At 39.8% G+C, this 13,007-nt stretch overlaps 1 protein-coding gene across 6 annotated transcripts in view; it reads right to left on the bottom strand.

Moving 5' to 3' along the window:
* Positions 1-13,007, bottom strand: part of SCAPER (S-phase cyclin A associated protein in the ER) — a 616,772-nt gene that overhangs the window by 31,072 nt on the left and 572,693 nt on the right. For all 6 annotated transcript variants that reach the window (XM_004468178.4, XM_004468179.4, XM_071214311.1 and 3 more), the window contains one exon: positions 2,297-2,534. In XM_004468178.4, coding sequence (XP_004468235.1) covers positions 2,297-2,534 — 238 coding nt within the window. The remainder of the gene's footprint in view (positions 1-2,296; positions 2,535-13,007) is intronic.

The raw sequence follows: 13,007 nt of genomic DNA, 5'->3' as shown, positions 1-13,007 counted from the left end.
TGGAAGAAAAACAGGAAGGAAAGAATTAAGAAAGAAATATGGAGTTGCATGAGGGACAGAGGAGAAAGAAACAAAGGTATGAAAAAATCAGCTAAGAAAGGACATTCCACTTGTGGCACAGGACACTTGATTCTAAGAATAGCTTGAGCACTCTTGAGCCACCCTTGGGATGCAGTTTCTGGCAAAATTGGATAAAGTAGGGGACACATTTTGGGCTGGATATGGCAAGGATCTGGAGAGGAGAAATCCTTGGGTTTTTATCTTGGTTTGAAGGGCTCCAGAAATAAGCTTTTGATTTTTCTAACATTATTGTCCATTGTGCATAAAGACCGCTAGGGAGAAGGACTGGGTGGAGGTTCAGTGTGCTCCTTTGTGAGTGAGGCTGCACAGGACATGAGCTCACAGGAGAGTGGGGGTGGCAGGGATTTGGGGTTTTCTGACATTCAGAGTGACTGATGGAAGGGCTGATTTAATATAGATGCTTGTTTATGGCGTGGAATAACTTACAGCAGTATAAATTCAGGTCAGAGGCCCATGAAACTAGAAGCTAAGAGACAGTTTTTAGAGATTTGGTTTTCCATAATCCCTGTGTCTCAGTTTGCCTGAGCTGTTATAATAGATACCACAAATTGGTGGGCTTAAACAACAGGAATCATGGTTTTGGAGGCTAAACGTCCAAAATCAAGGTTTTGGTAAGGCTATATTTTGTTCTGATCGTGGCTTGCCAGCAATCCATGGCTTTCCTTGGCTTTAGATGCATCTCTGACTCTGTCACATGGCAACTGTCTTCTTGTGTTTTCTCCTCTGGCCTCCACTGACTGACTGTGTCCAAATTTCCTCTGCTTATAAAGTCTCTAGTCACCATTGATTAAAACCCACTCTGATTCAGTTTGGCCTTAACATCTTCAAGGATCCTATTTACAAATGAGTTTACCCCTACAGGACCAGGGATTAAGACTTGAATATGTCTTTGTTACACCTGGTAACAAAGGAAATCATTCTATTTGGGCTTAGTTTATGAGGTAGACTGCTAAACTCTATATTCTGAAGACATAAAATTAGGGTCCCCTGATTTCTAAGCTGTTTCCAGACAGAACACAATGGGTTTGGATCTTCATAAAATACAGTTATGTTCATCCCAGCGGCAAGAACCACTTGGCATATTTTGGAGGAGATAGTTCCTGTTCTAGGGATGGCTGTATACTTCAGGACTCCACATATTGTGTAGTTACCACCCAAGGCTAGAGCAAAATGCTTTGGAAACTAAAAAGCATTATTAACCCTAATGGAGATTTCTGTTCTTGTGATAGCTATATGAACTTTACAAAGTTGAAAAATACTGGATCTGATGATAAACCTACTCACTAATATCCTTTTGTGAACTGAATGACAGGAAGACATGTTATAGAATTGCACATTTTTCATCAGCTACAAAACAGAAATGTTTCTTCCACCTCAGAATGGCCAAAGACCACCATTTCCATACATTTATATCTCTATAACCTTTTTCCCTCTGAGCAAAGCAATTCATCTAAATTATGGGTTCGTCATCTGCCAAGTTTTTTCCTTTTTTAATGAAATCATTTGACAGTTAATAAACTGAAAGAGAAAGTCTGCTCCTTGGGGCTTGTTCTGTTCTAAAGGTTCAGTGTTTTTGAAAATTAAATTTCCTACTTGAAAAAAAATCTGTTTCTAAGCTGACAGTCTGGTGTTATAACATAAAGCAATTATTCTTTCTTGAGCTATAAAAACTTAATTTATAGGGGTCTGCTCATTTAACTATACATGTACTTTACACTGAACACAAATCAGTTAAATCTTCCGTAGAAAGTCATATCAATCAAAACAATTTATCTAATTTTGGTTCTGTTTAGATAAGAAACCATTTTTTCTCTAATATTTAAAAGTTGAGGGGATGGTAATGCCCTTAAAGAAATCAAGTCAGAAGATTTATAAATAGCAGTATAGCATGGAATAAGCATAAGCTTTGGGGTCAGACAGTAATGGGTACCAATCTTGCCTTAGCCATGTGTAATCATGGGCAAATTACTTAACTGCCAGTTTCTCCATCTATAAAATGGGTATAAGAATATTTTGCAGTAATAAGAATATTTTGCAATAACAAATAAGAAAGCATATGGAAAACATCTGATACATTGCCCAGAAGGTAGTAATAATAATTCCATTTATTATAGATTATTTAATATGCCACAATCTAGGAGAAGAATTTCACATCCTATCTCATTAAAATATTAATTCTTGATTAGTTAACACCAACCTAAACCAAGGCTTATACCTGAAAAGCAGGTAGATCAAGAGCTGCAAAGCTGTTGAAGAAACGCAAACTCTGGATGGCCACTTGAACTGTGTTCTGGGTGTAACTCTCCTTGGGACTGGCAGTGCTGGGGTCCGAGATGGTGCCATGGAAGAGGACACAGTATAGCATGTGCAGAACTCCAGCCAGGTCTGTGGCCTGAAGAGCAGCTGTAAGCCCAGTGGGATCCTGGCAATTATTGTCGAATATCGTGTATGACCTGACAAAGAAACATTCAACTCTTTAAGAAAAATCTACTTAAAGGATGTTAGTATTTTTGTAGGTCATATGGAACAAGACAAGCAGACCGTTAAAAGCAAACCATCTGAGTTGTGTAATAAGGTAACAAGAAACCTCAGGGCAGAAAAGCTGCCCTCCCCCCGACAGCGCACTGTAGCTTGCCCTTTCTTCCCTCTGGAAGACTAGGTTGCAGCACCACTGGCAACTGGTCACTCCACAGCCAATGCTGGGGCTGCCACCACCCTCCCCACCCTCTGCAGCCTAGGTAACCCTACTTTGCTTAGTTTCTAGTCCTGGACAATCTAGACAGGGTCCTTGAGTACTCTGGGACTCACAGACCCAAAACACCACAGTTTCCTTTCCAGGTACACAAAGGGAATCTTTTCAGGGGCAGCAACTACCAGGAAAGCAACTAAAAATCCAGCGGTGAGTTGGCACACTGCTTTTTTGTTTTCCTTTCCTATTTGGTTGCCTTTTATTTCTTTTTTTTTAATTCAATTTTTTGTTTTTTTTTTTGCTTTTTTTGGAACCGTTCCATCATCAAGGAGTAGTGGTGGGGGCAGGCTCTGGGGGGCAGGTTACCAAGAACAAGAAAGTGTGAGATTAATTTTATATAAACCATTGTGAAGTCAACCTAGCAACTGTAGTGGGCAGCATTATGGATGAGCAAGAAGAAGCAATGGCAGTAGCAAATGAATTCCTAAAATCAATAGTAAAGCCAGCAAGAGCTTCCTAAATATACCTCCTTACTGAACTTGGGTATACACATGAAGTATCTAGTGACTAAGAACAGGGATAGACATTGATTGTTTTTATTGGCAAGCATTTATTCACCCTTTTCCCCCTAGAAACTGTACCCAGATTGCTCTTTGAGGAACCATCGCTCTCTAACTTATAGCCAGTGGGCTTCAAATGGGGCTTCTTTCTCTAATTCTGGTTCAAGGGCATAGGATTAGCCCATGCCTAAAATAAGCCACACATTTTATTTCTCTCGTGGTTAGGTGTGGTTTACATTTCTGGCATGATGATGATATCCTTCTCTAGTTTTTCACACTAACACAGATCCATTTCACCTCCTCCCCCATTTTTTGGTTGTTCCTTTTAGCTGAAATCTGGTATGGGGAAGAGGAGTCAAAGGTCTCTGCTTACCTTGCTATCTTACCCAGAAGCACTCAAGAGACATAATTAAATAAGAATTGGGAGGTGCTGGCTGGTAAGTCTGGTATCTTGTCTATTTTTCTTGATTCATAACTTATTTTTTCCAAAAGAATAATTTTATTTGTTTTAATTCGCTAGTTGCATCAGAGTTTAATTCATAACCATGATAACCATTTATTTTCTGAATATGTACTATTTCAGATATTGCGAAGACTACAACCAAATGACATAACATCCTTGTAGACCTTGTTATCCTCTCATGAAATACTGTCATCTATGAATGAGGCAGGATCTGTTAAGTGCATTCACATCTTTCACCACATCTCACTTTTATTACAGTTTTTATGGTTGGTAAGGAAGGTATTATTCTTATACATGAGGCAACTGAGACCCAGAGAGATTTGATGACATGTTTAAGGTCACATAAATTTCTTAGTTGCAAAGGCAAAGATTCCACCCAGGACTTTAGAGTCCTTAAAGGACAGTACTTTGTCCAAGGACCAAACCTCTTGTTTTCTCTCAATGTCTTCTCTTAAAACACAATTTGGGATTATCTGAATGGTGTCAAACAAAGTACATAGAGATTGTAATGTAATCTTGGATCATCATGGAGAGACACTTTTTGTCTCATGGTACTCAGGACAAATAAAAGGTTAAGAAATGATATTTATTTATTTGCTTATAAGCACATCTGAACCTTTACACAAAGTTCTGCTAGCTAATGTCCATTGGCCCTTACTTTCTTCCATTACAGCTGTTAGACATAGGGGTCAGACCCTGATCGAGACATGAGGAGAGATTAATGTGTCTGAGTAGTTTATTATATAGGTTCCAAAAAGGGGTCTGTGTTTGTTTAACACCGACTGCCTTTTAGAACACTGACAAGTCAGAAAACATTTCTCCCTAAAGCTAATTCTAATGGACTTTCCTGAACCTTGGGGATGAGTGACATGTTGCCAGTGACAACAGGTTTACTACTCTGTGATTCAGAATGCTGACTTTTCCCTTACTGCTTGTATTGTTTTTAAACTGATCATTAGCATATTCTAATGCAGATATTCAGGACTAGTGCTTTATCATTTAAAATACTTTGTAAAAGTATCTTTCTAAATATTCATTAAATGACATAAATTCATTGCTATTACCTCATCAAAAGAATACAAAAAAATCTAAAAAATAAGTGAGTAAAGGTCACCAGAACAGCTCCTCCTTCTCCCTCCTCTGCCCCAATATTTAGGAAATCATTAACCTGATTATAAAACAATACATCTCAAGATGTTTTTCAATATTCTATTAGTGAAATAAAAATACTGATTGAGAAAAAGCAATTAAATACACATTCAAGAACTCATGTGTGGAAATGGTTCAAAATGTATGTATTATTGCTTTATGGAAAAGACTGTTTTTAAAGTGAGCCCATAGAATATATCTAGGAGAGGAAAAAGAAGCCTTGTCTGCAGCATTTGGCTTCCATAGGACTAATGTAGACCTGAAGGGATTTTAAAGAATGTTTACTTTTGATTTAGCCTGAAACATAGATAACTTGTCCATGAACAGGCCACTGGCTCCTGTTGGTCTTAACTGTCAGTTATAATCACTTAAAGCCTAAATGTTTATAATAAAAATGAAAAAGGCCTTATTCCTATCAGGCATAGGATATAAAGTTTTCTTAACAATACATGAAATTTGTGAAAAATCAGATCTGAAATTTTGTATACTATACTGTGAGATTGTCTCAATTTTACCAGATTTTAAAATGCTTTTGTTTGTTCTCCAGGACTAGAGACCTTTGTGTTATATTCATTTTGTTTACAAAAAGCTAGATTCAATTAAGAAAAGCTATAATTGGGCAATCAATACTTCAATACTTTTGCACAGTACTTGAAAACCCTATTTCTGGCTTAAATAAAGAGATTTCAGCTGGGGAGGAAAAAAAAAAAAAAAGAATAAATGCCATGGCAGGCATCAGGTGCCATCCACTCTATCTTTGGTGTTTTAAACCTCCTATGTACCAGGCCTTAGTTGGCCTCTAAAAGCAGCTGTGATAGTCCCAGATACCAAACCCCCTTTTCCCCTACTTGTACCTGGATTGTTTGCTCTCATCTCCCTTGACCCCAGATTTCTGGGTTGGTAACATCCACTCTGATCTCCATTGCTACTGGTGATGTTCTTTCTAGACTGTTCTCCTGGTTGCTTAGATTATAGTTTTGTTCACTCCTTTAGTCTGGAATCCCTGAGGCATCTTATGAAAATAAGATGGAACATTTTAGCTCCTGACCCCAGAGAACTCCACTCAAAGGTCTCTATAACTTTGGGAGTGGGTAGGATTAATTCACTGTCTCTCCCAATGATGGAAGAGAACTTAACTGTTCAAGGAGATTTCTTCTACAATTATTTCAGCTTTGGACTCTTACTTTCTGAGATATTCTGGGCAAGCTGACTACATCTAATGATGCTAACATTTATTGGGCTTTGTGTTGAACTCAAAGAAGCTTGATATTCTGTCAGCATTCTCTACTTAAAAAGCCAGTGTACCTGTGCTCAAGGAACATTGAGCAGCATCTGTGATATGCACCATCAAGGAAGACCAGGCCCTTGCCCTAGGGGAGGGTTATAGTCTAATAGGGGAAAGTGGATGTACTAGTTTCTCAGTGCTGTTCTAACAAATTACTAAAACTTCATGGCATGAAACAACACAAATTTATTATCTTACAGTTCTGAAGGTCAGAAATCTGAAATTAGTCCCACTGGGCTAAAATCAAGATGTCAGCAGAGCTGCGTTCCTTCGCAGGCTCTAGGTGTAAATCTATTTCCTTGCCTTTTCCAGATTGTAGAGGCTGCCCACATTCCCTGGCTCTTGGCCCCCTCGTTCCATCCTCAAAGCTGGCAACATAGCATTGTCTAATATCTCTCTACAACTCTGACTTCCCAGCCTCCCTCCTTCACTTATGAGGATGCTTGTGATTATGGAGGGCCCACCTGGAAAATCCAGGATAATCTCCCCAAATCAAGACCCTTAATTTAATCTTATCTGCAAAGTCCCTTTTGCTATGTAAGGTTATATATTCAGGGGTTCTGGGGATTAGGACATAGATATATTTGGGGGGGGGAGGTCATTATTGTGTGTCACTGTGGGCCTATTCATTCATTCAACAAATATTTACTGCAGGTCTACAATATGGAAAGCATTATTCTAGGCACTGGAAATCCAGCAATAAAATCTATGTCCTTTTCCTCATAATGCTTGCATTTTAGTGCAGGAAGATGGACAATATACCAATAAACAAGTAAATATATAATATACTTTATGTAATATATAATATGTCAGGTATGAAACACTTTGGAGCAGGAGACACAGCTAGGGAATGAAGAAGGAGGGAATGCTATTTTATATAGCGTGGTTACCAGTTTGAAATTATTTTATGACTCCCCCAAAGAGAATGATTATGCTTTTAAACTAATCTATTCCTGCAGGTGTGACACCTTTTGATTGCATTAAATTTGGTTGAGGGTCCTTTGATTAGACTACTTGATAATATCGTTTAGGGCCTTCAATTGGACTACATCAGTAAGGCGTGACTCAGGTTGAATCTCCACTCTCTTGCTGGATCTAGTAAAAATGGAGACACAGAGAAAGACAGATTGATACAGGAAAAGGAAGCCACCATACTTGATCTTGCCACATGAGTGAGTACTAGAGGATCACTGAAGCATGAAGACCCCAAGAGCTGGGCCACTGGAGCAGCTCAAGAGGAGACTGTGAGCCTGGAGGGGAAGGCTGAGACCTTGGAAGAAACTGGAGGCCAGCTTGCTTTGCTACATGCCCAGGCAAAAGAATCAACAATAGCTGGCTTTGGTAAGAAAGCACCTTTTTTGGTGCTGTGGTTTGGACTTTTCACAGCCTTGGAACTGTAAGCTTTTACCCTAATAAATCCCCTTTATAAAAGCCAACCCATTTCTGGTACTTTGCATTGGCAGCCCTTTCTAAGGTGTTATTTAAGCAGAATTCTACATGGAGAAAGGAAGCAAGTCTTGTAGATATTATAGAAGGAGGCAGAGGAGCAGCATGGCAGGTCAAGAAACAGCAAGAAGACCAGTGTGGTGAGAGCTGGGTGAATGGGTAGAAGGGTAATAGGAGATGAGGTCAGAGAGAGGGCAAGAAGATCAGGTGGGTCTTGACCATTTACACAATGAGATGGGTAGCCATTGGAAAGTTTTGGGAAGAGGTATGATGTAATCTGACTTAGATTTTAAAATGATCACTATGCTACTAGGTTGAAAATGTCTTTAGAAGCACCAGGGCAGAAGCATGGAGACCAATTAGGAAGCTCTCTCAAATATCAGGTGAGAGAAAATTGTGGGTGGACCAGGATGGTAGAATGGATGTGGTAAGAAAGGGATTTTGAAAATATTACAAGGGAAAGTAACAGATGGTATTTAAAACCAGGAGTTCATCTACTGAGTGAATATAGAGTAGTCGAGGGGTTCTTAAACAGGTGTCTGTGAGCTTGAATTGAATCAAAAAAACATTATCCTTGTGAGGTGTGATGTATTAAATAATTCACAGTATAGTGTAGACTTAGTAAGGGGGTCTGTGGAATAAAAAAGGTTAAGAACCCCAGAAAATACAATGATCTGAGGATTCAGACTCCAAAATTTAGAAATTGGGGAGATGAGGAAAAACCTGTAAAGAAAATTATGGAATATAGGAACCAGTGAGGTGGGAGGAAAACCAGGAGACTGCAGCACTGAGAAGCAAAGTGAAGATTGTTTTTCAGAGAGGAGAAAGTGCCCCCACCCAAAAGATTATTTACAAATAAATATAAGGACTGAAAAAAAAGATTAAATTTACACAAATGACTAAGTCTTATATTTGGATTGCATGTGTATAGAATGGGAAGAGGGTGAGCAGCAGAGGAGTAGTATATAGCTTATCATCAATAAAAGGGGAATAAATTGAGCAAATTAGCTCTCTACCAGTTCAAATGAGGAAACAGTGTGGTGTAATTACCAACCAATATAATTCAATTTTGACTGAATTAGCAGGAGTACAATGTACACTACAAGAAAGGTTTAGTACTGCTCCACTGCACTGACTACTCTGAAAGTACTGGGTCCACCACTGGTTGCTGCATGATATTAAGGACACTAATATGCCAGAATGTTGCCAAGGAAAGTGACGAGTGGTGAAAGTATCTGGAAACAATGTTACCTGAGGAATATCTGAAGAAATTGGGATATTTAACTCAGAACTGGAGGACATGAAGGCTTTTTTTTTAATTCATTTTTTTTACATTAAAAAAATATGAGGTCCCCATGTACCCCCCACCCCCCTCACCCCACTACTCCCCCCATAGTAACATTCTCCTCCATCATCATGACACATTCATTGCATTTGGTGAATACATCTCTGAGCATCACTGCACCTCATGGTCAATGGTCCACATCATAGCCCACACTCTCCCACGTTCCATCCAGCGGGTCATGGGAGGACCTACAATGTCCGGTAATTGTCCCTGCAGCACCACCCAGGACAACTCCAAGTCCTGAAAACGCCTCCACATCTCATCTCTTCCTCCCATTCCCCACACCCAGCAGCCACCAGGGCCACTTTTTCCACACCAATGCCACAATATGGCTATGAGTCTCTAAAAAAGAGCTAGGAGGTTATCAGAGGGGTTGCCCTTATGCACACCTGAGCAGAGTCCCAGAGACAGATAAAGTAGATACAACCCCAGGTATTGGTTCTTCTATATGGTCATGGCAGATGGATTTCAGTGCCATGTCAGTTGGCCCTTCTTTGGAGTTGGTGTTTCTGTGTGATGGAGCTGGACTCAGGTGTGATCTCTTTTCACAAGCCTTTTCTGTTACTTTACCAGAATTGTAGTTGGTGCTGGGGTTTAAGATATACCCAGGGGATCTGAATCTCTGGACTGACCATATGATAGCCAGGTCTGAGCCTCAACAGACTTCAGCTCCTACACTCTGGTTTATTGGACTTACCCCACTCAGCTAACATGGAGTTGAAGAATGTCAACCACCACACCATGGAGCCAAGAGTGCCTACAACTGAAAGCAGGAGGATTACATCCAGCATCCATGTGGAATCTAAGCCCCCTCTTGACATAAATATGGAGTGGACACAACCAATCCAAGGTCCACAGGATGGAGGAATAGAGTATGGATCAGAGTGGACTTACTGATATTCTATTCATTAGTCATGAAGGCTATCTTTAAACTGAAGAGGTATTACACTTGTAATTTATGGCCAAAGGAGAGAGAGAAGTTACTGGAAAGCAGATATTAGATAAACTTATGAGAATTTTTCTAACAATTAGAATTCAAAAATGAAATAGGCTGTTTGGTGAGGCATTACATTATTCTCCATCCTAGAAGACACAGAGGATCATACGCCACTGATATGCACAGTACACACTAAAAACTCAACTGGGCATGGGATTAGATGATATCTAAGATTCTGTTCAATTCTGGGACATTAGAAAAGATATGAATCTACTTTGAAAATAAATTTCCTACACACACACACACACTCACTCACACACACAGTACCACTTCCCTGACACTATATGTTATGAAGACAATAGGTTTCAAAACAGCTTGTTTAGTGCAGGCATAATTTGGGGCTCTGTTGAAGAGAATGGGGATGACTTAGTGGAGGTGTGAGAGCATGAGAAAATTCAGGATGGAATGAATGTATGTATATGCATTAAAAGACAGTATAGACATTTGGTTAGAGAAGAGCAAATATACTGTGACAATGAAAAAGTGAGAACGATAGGCAGGGAGAGGCTCAGATATCTGAGAGGAGGGGGGTGGGAGGGGGTACTTCCAAACTATCTGATTACAGTTGAATTCTTCACAGTCTTTTTCCTTTCTTAGTAAATCAGATCATGGCACTCTCCTAATTCAAGTCCTCCACCGGCTTCCATCACACTTAGAATAAAATCAAACTCTCTCTGAATTCATCTCTTGGCCCTTACTTTTCTGACAATCTCTTACCACCTTCTTTCTCACTTATCATATTCTAGTATACCAACTCCTTTTCTTCTGGAACAAATTCACCTCAAGGATGTGTTCCAGATGTGCTCCTGGGCATTCTTCCCTGGATCTTCACATGGTTGGCTCCTTTTTAGCTTCAGTGTCAACTCCCCAGAAAGGCCTTTCCTGATCATGCTATTTATAGAAGCCCCTGCCTAGGTCACTATACTACCCTTATCTAACTGTAAGCTTCTACCCCAAATAAATACCCTTTATAAAGACCAACCAATTTCTGGTATTTTGCATCAGCACCCCTTTGGCTGAATAATGCAGGTATCCTGGACAGAATCTGCTGCCCTAGCCTGGTGAACCTGTGCATGTATTGGGGGTATGTGCATGCAATCTTCCTTCACCACTCCTGATCCCCTCAGGGAGTGGTAAGCCAGTGAAGGCTGCTCCTAGACCTTGGCCCTGTGCACAAGGGCCCAGTCAGCTCCCTTTCTTTGGTGTAGTGCCTTGCACATAGTGGGAAGTCCATCTGAATTGTACCAATGAGTTCTTATCTTTCTATTCCTATATGCCAGCTGGGGTTTTATATCAGCTGGGATGGGATCCTTCAGAGACAGCTCAGAGGTTACTGTTCCTATATGTTTCTCACTCTCCAGATCTGAAGGATGCTGACACTCCTCCTTATCAGTCTGGAGGCTGCTTCGTACCCTAGGACAGTGTGAGCAAGGCTACTGAATGCTACTGGGGTATCTGTAACAAAGCCATAGTAACCGGAACAAGGAAAAGAAAAGGAATAGAAAAGTATGAGGTAGGGTGAGAACCAGGAGAGTTCGAGGAGAATAGCAGGGTTAGATTATTCTACACATCACCAAGGAGCAAGGAGAACTAATACTAATAGGTGAAAGTAAGGAGGCAGATTTTGGCTTGGTATATAAGGAGAGACCTTTTAAGCATCAAAACTGATCAGAGACAGAAAAATCTTCCTCAGTGAGTAATGAGATCCTGGTCACTGGAAAGACTGCAATATAGACTGCATGATTACATGGCAAATTTATTTGAAAAGATTCAAACCTGAAAGGAAGACTGCATTAGGTGACTTCAAGGTCCCCTCCAATCAATAAAATGCAGCACCAGGTTAGATCCGGGGTGCCAGGAAGAGAGATAAGAGATGATGAAGTTTGAAGCCTGGTGCTTCAGAGACTGATGATACCATATGCAAAAAGAGAGACCAATGGAGGATCTTTTGATGTATTCTTCTTTTCCCTTTCTTTTGCCTCTTGCCCAGGTGACTGTTAATGGCCCCTCCCACTTTCTAACTCTTCTGTAATACACCCTTACATGATGTCTAATTAATGCTCCCCAAATTTGGTTCTCAGCATGTAACTTCCCTGCTCAAAAGCTTTTAATGGTACTAATATGGCCTGTGCATGAATTCAAACTTATCTTATTCTATATTCAAGTATGCCTAGTTCCCAGAAAGCCAATTAAGTGATATAGCCTCTATAGGGAGGATGCAGACTGAATATGTATTTGAACTTAATAATCAGATGGAATGTGGGGGATATGTTAATTCAAGCTTACCTGGAGTGTGGGGGACATGCTAATTCAAAACCTCTCTGGTACTCAGACAAACACTTAAAACTATAAGAAACTAACAAAAAAAAGTCCTTTATATAAAAGGGACCCAAAAATCTTATTCTAGGCTCAGTTTTTTTTTTGGACAGAAGTCTGCCAAGCCCGGCCAGCTGTTAATAAATCTTCTTTCTCAGATTCTCATGTCCTGGTCTTCAATACCGTGATCACCTGACTTCTCTCTGCCACAACAATACCACTGCCACATATCAGCAAATCATTTTATATGGTTTAATAAAGCATTTTTAGATTTGCTATCTCAATCAAACCTTATAACAATCTGAGAGACACTAAAATTGTTAACACATACATCTCAAAATCCAGCTAAAGTATCCTATTCATCATTTGCACTTTTCTGCTTCCATGCATTGGCTTATGCTATTTTCTTTGTCTACTTTACGCCCCCTCCCCCCCTCTAAATGTTCCAACCCTTTCCTTCTTTCAAGGCCCAGGTTAAATTTTAGCTGCTCTAGAAAGCAGCTAATCTCTAACAAGAATGATCCCTTCCTCCTCTGACTTCCTTCAGTGAAGATGATGAAGTGAAGATGATGATGATAATAGTAGCTAATATTTATTGAGGATTTGCCAAGTTCCAGACAACGTGCTAAGTGCTTTTCATGTATTATTTCCTTTTACTCTTGTTTTTAATGGTTTC

Source organism: Dasypus novemcinctus, chromosome 3 (assembly GCF_030445035.2).
Source record: "Dasypus novemcinctus isolate mDasNov1 chromosome 3, mDasNov1.1.hap2, whole genome shotgun sequence".
Taxonomy (NCBI): Eukaryota; Metazoa; Chordata; class Mammalia; order Cingulata; family Dasypodidae; genus Dasypus; species Dasypus novemcinctus.
The sequence above is the reverse complement of the archived record's forward strand: the minus strand, read 5'-3'. Positions and strand labels throughout refer to the sequence as shown.